The following is a 17,569-nucleotide window of genomic DNA, read 5'->3' on the forward strand; positions in this document are numbered from 1 at the left end:
CATTTGTACACAAATAAGGAACGTTTCTGTGCACCTTGGAGCACTGACTAGTCACACGGTATTGTGTCGTTTTTCATTCTTTAACTGCATTTATCTTTATTTATGAATGCCTACATTCGTGTCTGATGATACTCCTCCTGTTGACCCGCTTCGACTATTGTTTCCACAGCCTTGGAGGAGCCCCATGGCGACCTGCACGGTGAAGTCATCAACTACAACGAGAGGTTCTCCTGGGAGTGGGCTCAGGGTCGCGCTGGCTTCGGTCCCTTCGGTGAGTCACCGAATTGAGAAGACACTGCAGAAAAAAATATCTTATCGGTATAACGTTTCCTTTGGTAAAGATCTTTATCCCGCCATTGCGGGATAAAGATCTTAAACATATTCTGCAAAGTGTCTATTCTTCACTAGTATTACGAACACAGGTGTAGTCTATGGCCTGCACACCTGGTTGTAGCACGATAAGCAAGGTAGGAACGAGCAAAAGGGCAGCAGAGTAAATACTTATATTTCCTATACCACACAGCAAGCATGTACAAAATATACAGTGGACATGTACAATAAGGCAAATGCAAGCAAGAGACACGGTGAGAACCGTTGCAATCAGACTTGGAGATAAAAAAGTCTGTCAGTATTGATTCACAATGTACCACATCGCTTCACAACTTTGGCGGCCTTCCTTATCATTGACTGGTTGAACTGAAGTTCTTAGTATAACAAGGGAGCCCCTACTCATTTATACCCTTAGCATCTGGTTCACTGGTCGGAGGGCAGCCTGTGTGGGTGTGTGACATACGCCGAATAAAATGTAACATACTCTTATCAGCAGGAACCTGTTTTGCTCCAAGGCAGAGAGTTATTTCTTTGACAGTAGCAAGGCATGGACAGTGATGTTTTGTTCCTTATGACGCCTCCTGATGCAGACTTTGCTCTCAGACATTTCTAAAGCCCAACAGCCTTGAAATCGACTGTGTGGTCTTGGCAACCAGAATGCTTCGAGTAATGAGATTATTGTATATTCACAATAAAGCACAAAATACGTAAGGGTCATACGTCTCAAAAATGAAAGATAATCAGGACTTTCCAGGTGGAAAGAAGCACCATTTCTTTGGATGAGGCGTGCTTGAAATATCTTGGATTCCCCTTAAGGAATGCTATGATCCAGACAATTTTGGGAGTGGAAATCCATGAAATTAGGAATACTAGGCTTAAGAGAACCTGGCAGCCACAAGACTTTGATCACCAACCAGGGCTTAAAAAAAAAGTTAAGAACCATATGAAACACATACATTAAACACTTTTTTATTATTTATTTTGAAACTCGGCGTTATGAGACTTGGGGTCGTGAAACTTGGGATCATGAAACTTGGCATTAGGAAACCTGGGATCAGAAAACCTGGGAGCAGGAGGCTTTGGGTCAGTATACTTGGAGTCTAAGAGTCTGGGATCATGAGATTTGAAGTTAGAAAACTTGGGAATCAGGAGACCTGTGGTCAGGACGTCAGAAACCCTGGTTAATGGGTTTAGAAAGTAGGAAGACTTCCTTCTTGGAGTTCTGGCATTCGCAAGACGTGATCAAGGGTTCCAGTATTCCCCGGGAGTGTTGGGATCCTTGCAGGTGAAAATTTTAAGACTTAGAATTTCTTGAATCTAAATTACTTGGTCACAGGAATTCTGGTGAACGTTAATTTCAGAAGAAATAGAAGGCATAAAGTTAGAGAGAAATTACTTCTATGAATTACGCTCGGCTAATGACAGGGTAACGACATGGTAAATATCCGTAAGGGCCAGGTTACAACCAGGTGAGGACCAAGTAAAGAGGACCACGTAAGGACCTGTTAAGGATCACGTGAAGACCAGGTAAATATCACTGGTAAGAACCGTGAAAGAACCAGGTAAATATTCCGTGAAAGGACCTGGTAAGGACCTGGTAAGAACCAAGCAATGACCGGGTAATGACCAGATGAGGACCGGGTAAAAAACATAAAGACGGGCAAGAACGAAATGATGACCTGGTAAGGACCGGGTAAAGACCGGGTAAGGATCATCTTAGGATTGCATAAGGATTACAGGTAACCCGCACATAGGAAACAGGAACTAACGACGACGCCTCGGTCTGACTAACAGAAGGGAGAGAAGGAGCACCACTACTACTACTACCACTACCACTACTACTACCACTACCAGCCTTACCTCTACCACTACTACTTCCACTACCAGCCTTACTTCTACCACTACTACTACCACTACCAGCCTTACCACTATCACTACCAGCCTTACCTCTACCACTACTACTACGACTACCAGTCATACCACTACCACTACTACTACCACTACCAGCCTTACCTCTACCACTACTACTATCACTACCAGCCTTACCTCTACCACTACTACTATCACTACCAGCCTTACCTCTACCACTACTACTATCACTACCAGCCTTACCTCTACCACTACTACTATCACTACCAGCCTTACCATTACCACTACTACTATCACTACCAGCCTTACCTCTATCACTGCTACTACCACTACCAGCCATACCACTACCACTACTACTACTACTACTACTACTACCACTACCAGTCTTACCTCTACCACTACTACTACCACTACCAGCCATACCTCTACCACTACTACTACCACTACCAGTCTTACCGCTACCACTACTACTATCACTACCAGCCTTACCTCTACCACTACTGCTACAAAAACAGCCATACTTCTACCACTACTACTACCACTACTACTACTCCCACCTCTCTTGTTCCGTCCCTGCCACTACTCCCACCTCTCTTGTTCCGTCCCTGCCAGCTTGCCTATATATACTGGCTCCTCCTCTCCTTTCTGTTAGTATGACTTTATAATTAGTCCAATTTGGACTGAAACTATGCACGATTGCGGTAACAAGTGACTTGGTCCTCAGACAAATAAAGAAATTGAAACCTAACAAATCTCCAGGTCCTGATGAACTGTTTGCAAGAGTTTTAAAGGAATGTAAAGAGGAACTAAGCAACCCTTTGGCTAATCTTTTCAACATATCACTACAAACTGGCATAGTGCCAGATAAGTGGAAAATGGCAAATGTAATACCTATTTACAAGGCAGGTGACAGGTCCTTAGCTTCAAATTATAGACCAATAAGCCTTACCTCCATAGTGGGAAAATTTATGGAATCAATAATTGCAGAGGCAATTAATGATTAATGAATCTCAAAACGGTTTTACAAAGGGGCGTTCTTGTCTTACGAATTTATTAACTTTTTTACTAAGGTATTTAAGGAGGTAGATCATAGTATTGAATATGATACTGTGTATATGGACTTCATTAAGGCTTTCGATAGAGTTCCACATGAGAAGCTACTGAGGAAACTAAAGGCACACGGAATAGGAGGGAAATTTTTTTCCTTGGTAGAGGTATGGTTGACAAATAGCAGAGAGTTTGCATAAATGGGGAGAAACCAGAATGGGGGCACGTCACAAGCGGTGTTCCACAGGGGTCAGTGTTGGGCCCCTTGTTGTTCATAATTTACATTAACTACAAAGATGAAGGAATAAACAACGACATAAGCAAATTTGCTGATGACACCAAAATAGGCCTTCCAATTCATCTAATGATAACACTAGAGCATTCCAGGATGATTTGAATAGACTGATGCAATGGTCGGAGAAGTGGCAGATGCAGTTTAATATAGACAAATGCAAAGTTCTAAATGTTGGAAAGGATAATAACCATGCCACATATAAAGTAAATAATGTAGATCTTAATATTACGGATTGCGAAAAAGATTTAGGAGTTCTGGTTAGCAGTAATCTGAAACTAAGACAACAGTGCATAAGTGTTCGCAATAAAGCTAATAGAATTCTTGGCTTCATATCAAGAAGCATAAATAATAGGAGTCCTCAGGTTGTTCTTCAACTCTATATATCCTTGGTTAGGCCTCATTTAGATTATGATGCACAGTTCTGGTCACCGTATTACAGAATGGATATAAATGCTCTGGAAAACGTACAGAGGAGGATGACAAAGTTGATCCCATGTATCAGAAACCTTCCCTATGAGGATAGACTGAGGGCCCTGAATCTGCACTCTCTAGAAAGACGTAGAATTAGGGGGAATATGATTGAGGTGTATAAATGGAAAACAGGAATAAATAATGGGGATGTAAATAGCGTACTAAAAATACTTAGCCTAGACAGGACTCACAGCAATGGTTTTAAGCTGGAAAAATTCAGATTCAGGAAGGATATAGGAAAGTACTGGTTTGGTAATAGAGTTGTGGATGAGTGGAACAAACTCCCGAGTGCCGTCATAGAAGATAAGACGCTGTGTGGTTTTAAAGAGTAAAATTAAGACAAAAAATACTTCTACTTAAGATAAACTAGTATTTAGGGTAAAAAGTGTAAAAGCTTCAACTTCTCGGAACAGTTTTAATTGAACTTGGGCTGTGTGCATCCTAATTTATCATTTTTCATTGAAAAAATTGTGATAATTTTCACATGATGACTAATATTACTCAAATCTTCAACGCTAATATTTTACTGCATTGCAAATTTGTGCCGCACTCTGCACTATTCCAATTGCGTGCAAAGAGGTGCAGGAAACTTAGGGTCTACCGCACGGCGATGTCTTCCTCAGATCGCGAGGCGACGAAGTACATCTTGATATTATCATGATCATATTCAGTTCCAGGTTTCTGAAATCTTAATAACTCGACTGCAAATAAATCATAGAACGGGTGGGGCTTGAACCATGGCAAGTGAGTCCTCACTGGCCTGTGAATTTCAGGACTCACTTGCAATAGTTCAGTCCCTACGCGTTCCCTGATTTAATTTCAATTTTAGGGTTATACAGGTGCAGGTTATAGAGTGTATACAGGTACAGTTCCTTGGAACAAGAGACTCACGCCTCATCAAAGAAGGTCACTCGAGGAACACACAGATGACAGAGCCCAATTTAATTTAAAGTGTTGAAAAGGGTGACTCTTCTCGTGTTTTACATTACCAGTCGTTAGCCTTTTCTAGTGTCTTATTTATTGGTCAATGTATGCCAAAAATTTTGAAATTTTCATTTACATTCAAAAATTCTCGCTCGGTAACATAAATGTTCGAATACATTTTTAAATGAAGGATTTTTTCATATTATTTCAAAACTTTAGTAGCCGAGAAATTAACTAATTAGACAGTCAGTCAGATCTGTCTGTCTGTCTCTGTCTGTCTCTGTCTGTCTGTCTGTCTGTCTCTGTCTGTCTGTCTCTCTCTCTCTCTCTCTCTCTCTCTCTCTCTCTCTCTCTCTCTCTCTCTCTCTCTCTCTCTCTCTCTCTCTCTCTCTCTCTCTCTCTCTCTCTCTCTCTTTTTTTTTCTTTTTACACAGGGTTTGACAAGGTTAAGGATCCCTAGCTTTATTGACAGCTATTTACAGGTTAAGGATTCCTAACTTTATTGGCAAGCTAAGAGCTGTTACCTACATCAGCTCATTTGAAAGCATTTTTATTGTTATGAGACATACAAGTAGGGAACAGGATGAAGTTGGAGCCATCTGTGGGCCAGCATTTTCATTTGATCAACCGACTTTATCTCGTTGACATCATTATGCTGTACGAATGTGTTCCATACTCGAGTCATCCTGGGTATGTATGATCTCAGATGGAGTGATGTTCTGGAGAAGGGTACAGCCAGAGTGAAGTTGCTGCTTTCTGCCCGTCTTGTGGCATAAAAGCTTGTTTCACGCTGTCCTCGAAGTGGATCCAAGTGTGGTATTTTGACAATATTGGCCTTGTACATAACAGTAAGGCCACCCACATCCCTCCTATGTTGAAGGCTCTGCTGAAATGACAGATCTATCCAGGATGGGTCCAGGCGAGAGATGAGACGTCTTGCTCTGTTCTCTACTCTGTCAAGCAGTCGCAGATGAGAGGGGGGGCAGGCAAACCAAGAAAGTGGAGCATACTCAAGGTGTGAGCGTACTTGTGCCTCGTACAGGATCTTGCAACCCCTACTGTCAAGCAGATGGGAGATACGGCGAAGTGCTGTAAGCTTCCTGGCTGCCTTGTTTGCAAGATTTACAACATGGTTCTTCATGGTTAGTTTGGAGTCAAATTTCACCCCAAGGACATCAACTTCTTCTCCAGGTGCCAACATCCTCCCATTCATCCTTACTACTGCACCAGCATTACCATCATGGTGCCTAGAGACGATCATCATTTGCGTTTTCTCAGGTGCAAATGTTACTTGCCATCTATTTCCCCAAGCTGATATAGCTCTCAGCTGGTGATTGATGTAGCTTAGAGCAGCTGGCATTTCTTCTCTTGGATAAGTGAATGTCAGTGTACAGTCGTCTGCATATGCATGTGATTCTGGGATGAGATGAAGAAGGTCGTTGAAGTAGACATTCCATAACAATGGACCCAGCACGCTTCCTTGTGGAACACTTACCCCAATAGGATGTCTTGCTGATTCCATTCCATTGAATCTCTCTCTCTCTCTCTCTCTCTCTCTCTCTCTCTCTCTCTCTCTCTCTCTCTCTCTCTCTCTCTCTCTCTCTCTCTCTCTCTCTCTCTCTCTCTCTACATTAGGACTATGAGTTGACAGCAAGACAACGAACTCAATAGTAGTTGTCGTCAAAGTGGAAATCTGTGATAGTCTTATCAGAACAGATGGTAAACAGAAGCGTAACCACTGGTACACACAACTCTGTGTATAACACTGAGGTAACACTGCCACTCACAGTGATAAGTGAAGGTATTTGTAGCCCACGTCTTCTAACCACCATCTCTGCTGTAAATTTTTATTCTATTTTTTTTACTATGGTAAAGTAAATTCCTTTCTCCCTTCCCGTCATGTTATCGACACCGTCAGTGGTCTGAGAGACCTTCTGTTTTCCTGACCTCATCACATGCGCGTAGATAATGCACCATAGTCATTTCGAGTTACTACTCTACATAGTGGTACATAGTTCTTAGGTTCTCGGTGTGTACCTTACAAGTCCTCTGTTGTCTGTCTTTCTCTCTCTCTCTCTCTCTCTCTCTCTCTCTCTCTCTCTGTTTTTTTTTTTTTTACACAGGTTTTGACAAGGTTAAGGATCCCTAGCTTTATTGACAAGCTATTTACACGTTAAGTATTCCTAACTTTATTGGCAAGCTAAGAGCTGTTACCTACATCAGCTCATTTGAAAGCATTTTTATTGTTATGAGACATACAAATAGGGAACAGGATGAAGTTGGAGCCATCTGTGTGCCAGCATTTTCATTTGATCAACTGACTTTATCTCGTTGACATCATTATGCTGTACGAATGTGTTCCATATTCGAGTCATCCTGAGTATATATGATCTCAGATGGAGTGATGTTTTGGAGAAGGGTACAGCCAGAGTGAAGTTGTTGCTTTCTGCCCGTCATGTGGCATAAAAGCTTGTTTCACGCTGTCCTCGAAGTGGATCCAAGTGTGGTACTTTGACAATATTGGCCTTGTACATAACAGTAAGGCCACCCACATCCCTCCTGTGTTGAAGGTTCTGCTGAAATGACAGATCTATCCAGGATGGGTCCAGGCGAGAGATGAGACGTCTTGCTCTGTTCTCTACTCTGTCAAGCAGTCGCAGATGAGAGGGGGGACAGGCATACTAAGAAAGTGGAGCATACTCAAGGTGTGAGCGTACTTGTGCCTCGTACAGAATCTTGCAACCCCTACTGTCAAGCAGATGCGAGATACGTCGAAGTGCTGTAAGCTTCCTGGCTGTCTTGTTTGCAAGACTTACAACATGGTTCTTCATGGTTAGTTTGGAGTCAAATTTCACCCCAAGGACATCAACTTCTTCTCCAGGTGCCAACACCCTCCCATTCATCCTTACTACTGCACCAGCATTACCATCATGGTGCCTAGAGACGATCATCATTTGCGTTTTCTCAGGTGCAAATGTTACTTGCCATCTATTTCCCCAAGCTGATATAGCTCTCAGCTGGTGATTGATGTAGCTTAGAGCAGCTGGCATTTCTTCTCTTGGGTAAGTGAATGTCAATGTACAGTCGTCTGCATATGCATGTGATTCTGGGATGAGATGAAGAAGGTCGTTGAAATAGACATTCCATAACAATGGTCCCAGCACGCTTCCTTGTGGAACACTTGTCCTAATAGGATGTCTTGCTGATTCCGTTCCATTGAGAACTACACTTAGAGATCTACCATGAAGGTAATCACTGAGGAGACATAGCGTAGAGCCTGCAATTCCCAGTGCTTGAAGTTTTGCTAAGAGGCCTTAGTACCACACCCGGTCGAAAGCACCAGCAATGTCCAGTGCTACCTCACAGCTGACTTTGGATTCATCCAGTGACTGGTGCCACTTAGTGGAGAGGTTTAACAACAGATCAGCAGCAGAGTAACCTTTCCTGAAGCCATATTGACGATCACAAAGTGGTGAGTGGTAGTCAAAAAAAACTTGAGATTATTGTCTCAATGATCTTACCAGTGATTGACAGGAGTGACACTGGTCTGTAGTTGCTGATTTCTGCTCTGCTCTTCTTTTTGTAAACAGGGACTACATTTGCCTCTTTCCACAGAGAGGGCCATTTACACTGACTGTACTAGGCAGTGCTGAAAGATGCGAGTTAGAGGTGCTGCTAGCTGTTCTGCTCATCTTCTCAGCAATCTTGGCTCAACTTGTCTGGACCCACAGCCTTTTCTTGGTCAAGCGATTTAAGAAGGAAATGCACCTCCTCCTGCCTTATTGTCACCACTGACAGTTTTGACACAGTTCGTGCAGCTAGCCAAGGAGGGACCCTTGCTGGGTCAGGAACTTGCATTTTGGTAGCAAAGTGTTCGGCAAAGAGGTCCGCCTTCTCTTGACTACTAGTAGAGGTGGTCCCATCCTGTCGATTTAGAGGTGGAATAAGTTCATCAAGCAGATAACCTTGTCTGCCCTTGACCAGGGACCACCAGGTTTTGGAGCCTACCCTACCTGATGCTAGCTTTCTTTTTGTGTCCACCTCCCATTTAGCGATGGCCCACTTTTGAACGTCACCCATATGCCTACAGGCTGCCCTGTGCAAGTTCCTGTTATAGGTGGTAGGATGTCTCTTATACCTTCGCCATGCTTTGTACTTAACAGTAGCTGCCTCTCTCTCTCTCTCTCTCTCTCTCTCTCTCTCTCTCTCTCTCTCTCTCTCTCTCTCTCTCTCTCTCTCCCTCCTTCTCTCTGTAGAGAGAGAGAGAAAGACTGAACTTTTAGGGGCTAATACCTGGATACCTGGAGAGGGTTTCGGGGGTGAACGCCCCCCCGGCCCGGTCTGTGACCAGGTCAAGAGTTTCTGCATATATTCTTCACGCTATCAAGTTTTATTCGACTCATTTCAAAACCTGAAACTCTCATTACATTTATTTTTCGTTCAATTTACATTCATTTATTTAGTCAGTTGAGCATCAGTCATTTTATATGCAGAGAATTTGGAGTCAACTGTTGTCCCAAACAGTTCTTTTTCCGTTCACTACATTTGGATAATACAAACATTAGTTTTATTATTGTAATTAAAATATTTAATAATAATAATAATAATAATAATAATAATAATAATAGTAATAATAATAATAATAATAATAATAATAATAATAATAATAATAATAGTAATACTACTACTACTAATAATAATAATAATTATAATAATGACACTAATAATTTTATGATCATCAATATTATTATTATGTCACTAATATATTTACAAAATCTCTAAAACCCGTGTAGGTCACTCATCAATGTCCAAATTGTTACAGCGGGAGCGATTCAGCGAAACTTCCGGGCAGCTCAGCATCGTGGAACTCCGCTGCCAATCTTGTGGGTCGCTGAGTACTTCACCTTTGATGGGGAAGGCATCCGCTTCGGCCGGTACTACCGCACCTCAGGCTGGTACTCCCACATCTGTATCTGGTAAGTGCTGTTGTTGCTGGTTGTTTATTAGCCAGGGAAGGCCGCCTCATGTGGTAGTAGCTCCTTGACGGTGGCGTTTTAGGACACGTGAAAGGTGGATAGCTTCTGGCTCTGTTGGTGAGCCATTGTGGCATTTATTGCTGGATTAATGGTGCTGGGATTCACTGGTTTGAGAGTTACTATAGTGACAACATTGGCCATTGGCTTACCGGTGCTGCACTCTGTGGCTTGACTGTCACAAGGGTAAGTCACAGTGGCACTCGTTTACAGGTGCAGAGACTCACAGGTTTGAGTGGGGAAGGTGCTCTGTTACTGGTAGCCCACTTAACGCCACCTTGTCCTGACCCATTGTTCCTTCGGTGACAGACGATAAACGGTGCTTGACCAGAGACGACCATACGGAATTAAGTACTTGACAATGTTCCTGAACATATCGAAATGCCGTTTAAATTTTATCTCCAGTTCTGTTGAAGGAGGGAAGGGTGGAGAAGGAGGCCCTTGATGTTGGTCAAGGTAGTAACATCAAAACTAACAATACTGAAATCATTTAAATCCGTCAAGTTGTTTAACTTATCCACTAAATCTATACTGTTTTTAACATTAAAATTAGATTTTTTTTCCAATAATTGGGCTCAAAATTTCTACTAGCCTATAAGATAATTTATAAAAAACTGAACCCATGGACCTAATAATCTTTCTAAGTGGATTATGTGGACAAGGGGAACTGAATTTTTCAGTTAATTCATCTTTACCTGTTAATAGCCGTTTTATTGTTTTAATAAAATTACTGTTAACAGAATCTAAAGTATTCTTTCTAAGTAAAGTATCTGTATCATTTAAAATATTATTCATTTTTTGTTGATAATCATTTTCTTTCATTTACTACTGCATTTATCTGATCTAGTGTAATGCAAATTTTTATTATTAATAAGTTTCTCATAAGATTTAATTAAAATATCTCTGAGGGCAATTTGGAATATTTTATTTTATCATAGCGTTACAAACCATCCCCTTACTTATATTAGTGTCATCAGTGGATAAATCAGTTCAGAGGAAAACTGAGAAAGAAAGGAAATAAGATTAGGAAAGCTTACCGAGAACATCCTGAAGAGTCGTGTGGTATCCATTGATGCAAATAAGATAACAGTAAACAGGTGATATCACAATATGCAGAATAACCATTGCGAAAAAATAGAATTTAAAATTTACAGAAAACCAACAAATAACTGTTCCTATGTTCACTTTTATTCCTGGTTTAGAAAAACATGTTAGCAGACACTAGGACATATTTATTAGTAAACGTTTCGGTCCTGGGACCTTGATCACTTCTAACATACAGAGGTTAAAAGAAAGTATATATCGGTGTAGTCTGAGGTGTAAGCGGCTCACGGTGACCTGAAGGATACCATATTGGGATGAGGAAGGGTAGATGATGAGATCATGTGACTCCTGTGTTGCTGGGTAGGTGGTGCCCCGCCTGGTTGATTATCATGTATGGTATTGTATGCTAATGTTTCAGAAATTTTGTGGTTTCCAGTGTTACGTTCTATTGTGTCGGTGACGGCGATTAGCGAGGCTTCTAGACAACGTCGGTGTCTAAGGTCTAGTTAGGTGAGAACGATCTGTGTCTCATCCCAGTTCATCAAGTGCCCCGTGGAGTCTGTGTGGAGGACACAAGTGTACCTTAAGTCGTCTCTGTTACTGGCATTTTGATGCTCGTTCAGGCGGTTAACCTGAACGAGCATCGTTCAAGTTAAACTGTTTGTGTTCTCATCAGTATTTTTGAGAACTTCACGTATTTCCAGCCCAGAATTCCTTGTAAAACATTTGATAAAGTTCATTACGGTCAAACTGGTAAAAGTCTTGAACTAAGATTAAAGCAACATAAATACAGCATTAGAACTGGACAAGATTCAAATGTTCTGTTTATTCATGTGAGAGATTTTAACCATCCATTTGATTTTCAAATGGCTGAGAAAGTTGTATTGATCAAGTTTATCGTCGAAAGGAATACAAATAGAATCAAGTTTCATAAACAATATTTTTGAAAATAATATGAATATTGTTTTTGGGTTACACAAATTGGATTTATTTATAATTAATAAAATCTGGGAATAATTTAAAATACATTAGACAAACTAAATTTTAGTTTTGGTAAAATATTAGCTGTGTTTCAAGGATCCTTGACTACTTACCAACATCATAATAAAAAGTCAAGTATTGATGAGGTGGCAGCGAGTAGTCTCATCCTTATATGCCTTCCTAAATCTTTTATTTTTATAGTTCCTTGATAATGTGAGAAATCACGAAATCACAGTGGTTATTCTGCATATTGTGATATTACCCGTTTACTGTGATCTTATTTGCATATATATATATATATATATATATATATATATATATATATATATATATATATATATATATATATATATATATATATATATATATATATATATATATATATATGTATATATATATATATATATATATATATATATATATATATATATATATATATATATATATATATATATATATATATATACATATATATATATATATATATATATATATATATATATATATATATATATATATATATATATATATATGTATGTATGTATATATATATATATATATATATATATATATATATATATATATATATATATATATATATATATATATATATGTCGTGCCGAATAGGTAAAACTGGTGAATTAGCAAGAACTCATTTAAAATTAAGTCCTTTCGAAAATTTTCTCTTATACGTTTAAAGATCATTTTTTTATTTATTTTAATGTAAAAATTAATAATTTTGTAACAAAAGAACCTTAGAAAACTTGTCTAACTTTATTATAACAAGCACAATTTAATTTAGCCTAATTCAACTAAATATATTTTAGATAAATTTACAATAATTTAATAAACAAACACAATGAAATATATTTTTTTCGTTTGGCTTAGAATGATTTTTAGGAAAATTATTGCATTCACAAATTTTCGCTTGTTTTTTTCGCCAAGAAGAGCATTGCCTTTTAGGCCAAAAATTGCAAGTTTTACCTATTCGGCACTACATTTTTATAATGTATGCGCACAGACTTCGCAGAACAGGCGAAATATTTACAAACATTAATCTCAGCTTTGTCCCAAAGCTCGAACCTATGAGCTGTGTCCCCAAGCTGGAACCTATGAGCTTTGGGACGAAGCTGGAACCTATGAGCTTTGGGACGAAGCTGGAACCTATGAGCTTTGGGACGAAGCTGGAACCTATGAGCTTTGGGACGAAGCTGGAACCTATGAGCTTTGGGACGAAGCTGGAACCTATGAGCTTTGGGGCAAAGTAGATGGTGGCCACAAAAACACTCCCTGATTTCAAACAGGTATAACATGTAACGTTATTGTAATAATCTTTCACAGTTAGCAGCTTCAGATGCAGGATTTCGTCCAGTTTCATGTGGTATAGAGTAGTATTAAAGGCACTCAATGTGCGCCCCTCTGGTTGCTCGGCAAACATCGATGCGATAGTCCAGTTCGGTCCAGACGCTCTGCAGCATATCTGGACTTATTATGCGAACTGCATAATTTTCAACTCCTCCAGGGTTGGAGGTAGTGGTGGTACGAGCCTCGGGGGCGTTGACCCCCGAAACTCTCTCCAGATCTCCCTCTCCAGGTAAGGAAAACTGTGCTCTTCACGTACCCCCAAAGAAAGAAGACACAAACAGTTAGGCCCGGTGCCCTCGCAGGCCACTTGCAGAGACCACCGGACGTAATTGTTTGTGACTTCTTTCTTTGCGCGCCCCTCTGGTTGCTCGGCAAACTAGAGGGGCGCCCAAAGAAAGTGCCTTTAATGGTACTTTATACCACATGAAACTGAGTGAAATCCTGCATCTGAAGCTAACTGTGAAAGATTATTAAAGTTACATGTTATACCTGTTTGAAATCAGGGAGTGTTTTCGTGACCACCCTGTACTATCACACCATGCCACATTGTCTAGGAATTAGTGCTTTACTAGATAATGGTCCATGTCTGACCGAAAGGTCGTCATAAGTTATTTGTTCGAGTTATTTGTGTATTGTTTCACTCACGGTATTGTGCCTTCTTATTCATTACATACAAGTTTCAGTGTATATTTCAAAACATCTGAGTATTGTCTCTTACCGTAGGACTGCATTTCCACTGTGGATCCTGACAGTGATCCTGTTCAAGTTGACAATCTCCTACGCTGCCCAGATGCTGGCCCTCACTGGTTCAATGCTCACCTGCGCTGCTCTCATCTGGGCAGGCAACAGAAACTTCATCGAACTCGAGGTGCCCTTCTCTCCACCGAACGGGATCCTTAGGACAGCGTACGGTGTCCACTGGTACCTCGCACTCTTTGTCGGTAAGATACTGTGTGTGAGTATTAGTTTTCATTTATTCCATGATATCAAATCACAGAATGGGTGGGGTTTAAACCCCTGACATTTGAGTCCTGAAACTCACAGGCCAGCTCACTCTAATAGATTTTGATAAATGAGACACTTCTGCAATATTTGGGTGTCTTTGATAAATTAGACACATTTGGGTATCTTTAATGTGGAAACGTTTCGCCACACAGTGGCTTCATCAGTCCATACAAAGGAGAATGGTGAAGAACAGGAGGAGTTTGAGGTAATCAGCCCCTTGGCTTTGAGTCGATGTGATCAGTCTATCAGTTTTATAAGAATACAGCATATGTGCGAAGAAGTAGCTTACATACTGTAGGCAGGAGAGTTGCAGCAGTCGTAGGTGGTATCCACATTCGTCAAATGTGATACCTAATTTATCAATTTGTCGGTTCTCTGAACCATCCATCTACATTTGGATATTTTTATTCTGGAAACGTTTCGCCACACAGTGACTTCTTCAGTCCAGTGCAGAGAAAATTGAAAAACGAGGAGCAGTTTGAGGTATCATTTCCAGAATATCGATACCCAAACGTTGCCCAAGTGTCTTATTTATCAACTTACTGGTTTTGTAAACCATTTAGTCACTTTCTAATGTATTTTGTTTACAATCGCACTGTTACAATTTCGTGTTTCCTTGTTATGTTGAACATTGTCGGTATACATTTTTTTTTTCTGTGTTGTGATTGGTCTGTATCGTCCAAACATTTTCCCCCATTGTGGATTAGATATTTGTTTAGTAAGGTAAGATATTTGTTTAGTAAGGTAAGATATTTGTTTAGTAAGGTAAGATATTTGTTTAGTAAGGTAAGATATTTGTTTAGTAAGGTAAGATATTTGTTTAGTAAGGTAAGATATTTGTTTAGTAAGGTAAGATATTTGTTTAGTAAGGTAAGATATTTGTTAAGTAAGATAAGATATTTGTTTAGTAAGGTAAGATATTTGTTTAGTAAGGTAAGATATTTGTTTAGTAAGGTAAGATATTTGTTTAGTAAGGTAAGATATTTGTTTAGTAAGGTAAGATATTTGTTTAGTAAGGTAAGATATTTGTTTAGTAAGGTAAGATATTTGTTTAATAAGGTAAGATATTTGTTTAGTAAGGTAAGATATTTGTCTAGTAAGGTAAGATATTTGTCTAGTAAGGTAAGATATTTGTCTGGTAAGGTAAGATATTTGATTAGTAAGGTAAGATATTTGTTTAGCAAGGTAAGATATTTGTCTAGTAAGGTAAGATATTTGTCTAGTAAGGTAAGATATTTGTTTAGTAAGGTAAGATATTTGTTTAGTAAGGTAAGATATTTGTCTAGTAAGGTAAGATATTTATTTAGTAAGATAAGATACTTCTCGTCCTTATCATTCATTGTAGGTAAGAGATATTCTTACTGTAGTCATTATTTATTATGTATGCCTGGCACCTCGCATGTTGCCAGTAAGACTCTCGTTAAAAACTCACTCTTAAGGTTTTTTCTTCTTTTTGAAAGGTTTCTTAGCTAGTATACTTGTTTGCTTTAAAACCTATCTACTGTACGAGAGTCATAAGAACTACTTACCCCTGTACACTACCAATCACGAATTTATCGATCGCTGAAATTACGAATTAACGCCATGTACACAATCACTGAGAGGATGTATGCGCTCTGAGGGATACACACAAACATATCATTGTATGTAACAGAGAAATACACATCTCTCGTATATACACAGATATACATAACAGAGAAATACACATCTCTCGTATATACACAGATATACATAACAGAGAAATACACATCTCTCGTATATACACAGATATACATAACAGAGAAATACACATCTCTCGTATATACACAGATATACATAACAGAGAAATACACATCTCTCGTATATACACAGAGATACATAACAGAGAAATACACATCTCTCGTATATACACAGATATACATAACAGAGAAATACACATCTCTCGTATATACACAGATATACATAACAGAGAAATACACATCTCTCGTATATACACAGATATACATAACAGAGAAATACACATCTCTCGTATATACACAGATATACATAACAGAGAAATACACATCTCTCGTATATACACAGATATACATAACAGAGAAATACACATCTCTCGTATATACACAGATATACATAACATAGAAATACACATCTCTCGTATATACACAGAGATATATACGCCTCTCGTATATAACTGTGAGAAACACCTGTCGGTGCGTATGTATTGTCTTTGTTGTTACTGAACGAACACTTAATTCTTTTCATTAATATGCAATTATACATAAATTAAAGCTAATGTGATATGAAATTATATGAAACTACACGAAATTATATAAACTCATATGAAATTGTATTTATTGACAATTAGAATATACTAGAGATGCATTGGATGTGAAAACTTAGATATCCGCAGATGCGGATGTGTATGAGGATGTCTTACTTATTTTTCGGATGCGGTTGTGGATGTAAGAAATTGTGCGGATGTTCTGCGGATGTTGATTCGAATATGGATTGTGCGGATGTTCCGCGGATTCGGATACGGATGCATATGCGGATATCTCTTTACAGTTAAATGGGGATGAGGATGTAAGAAATTTTGAGGATATTCCGCGGCTGCGGCTGCGGCTGCGGCTGCGGCTGCGGCTGCGGCTGCGGATGCGGATGCGGATGCGGAAGCGGAAGCGGATGCGGATGCGGATGCGGATGCGGATGCGGATGCGGATGCGGATGCGGATGCGAATATCCGATACATCACTAACTTCGTTATACTTAAAATTCTTGTGTGTAATCATGGGATAAATTTTTAAATGAAACATTAACTTACATAACTTACATAGCAATTAGTTATGAGATATATAGCAGTTATACAATAGTTATATAGGGGTTTTATATTTGACAAGCAGCAGCCATTTTACAGGTATGTGTTGTAATCATGTATATAACAGGTACGTGACTGATACAGTTACAGTCGTCCTGTGATATTCGTGGGTGAGTGATGAGGCATGGTATAAACAGTTGGATATGTGATGAAGTATGGTATGAGCAGGTGGATGAATGATGAAGCATGGTATGAGCAGGTGGATGAATGATGAAGCATGGTATGAGCAGGTGGATGAATGATGAAGCATGGTATGAGCAGGTGGATGAATGATGAAGCATGGTATGAGCAGGTGGATGAATGATGAAGCATGGTATGAGCAGGTGGATGAATGATGAAGCATGGTATGAG

At 39.4% G+C, this 17,569-nt stretch overlaps 1 protein-coding gene across 1 annotated transcript in view; it reads left to right on the forward strand.

The window, feature by feature from the left end:
• The window catches only part of LOC128693896 (dual oxidase maturation factor 1), a 63,558-nt gene extending 46,823 nt beyond the window's left edge, over positions 1 to 16,735 (forward strand). The window contains exons 5-8 of the mRNA XM_070090750.1: positions 170 to 271; positions 9,759 to 9,912; positions 14,083 to 14,314; positions 16,709 to 16,735. Of these exons, the coding sequence (XP_069946851.1) occupies positions 170 to 271; positions 9,759 to 9,912; positions 14,083 to 14,314; positions 16,709 to 16,735 (515 nt within the window). The remainder of the gene's footprint in view (positions 1 to 169; positions 272 to 9,758; positions 9,913 to 14,082; positions 14,315 to 16,708) is intronic.
• The last annotated feature ends 834 nt before the right edge of the window (positions 16,736 to 17,569 follow it).

This window comes from Cherax quadricarinatus, chromosome 33 (assembly GCF_038502225.1).
Source record: "Cherax quadricarinatus isolate ZL_2023a chromosome 33, ASM3850222v1, whole genome shotgun sequence".
Lineage (NCBI taxonomy): Eukaryota > Metazoa > Arthropoda > Malacostraca > Decapoda > Parastacidae > Cherax > Cherax quadricarinatus.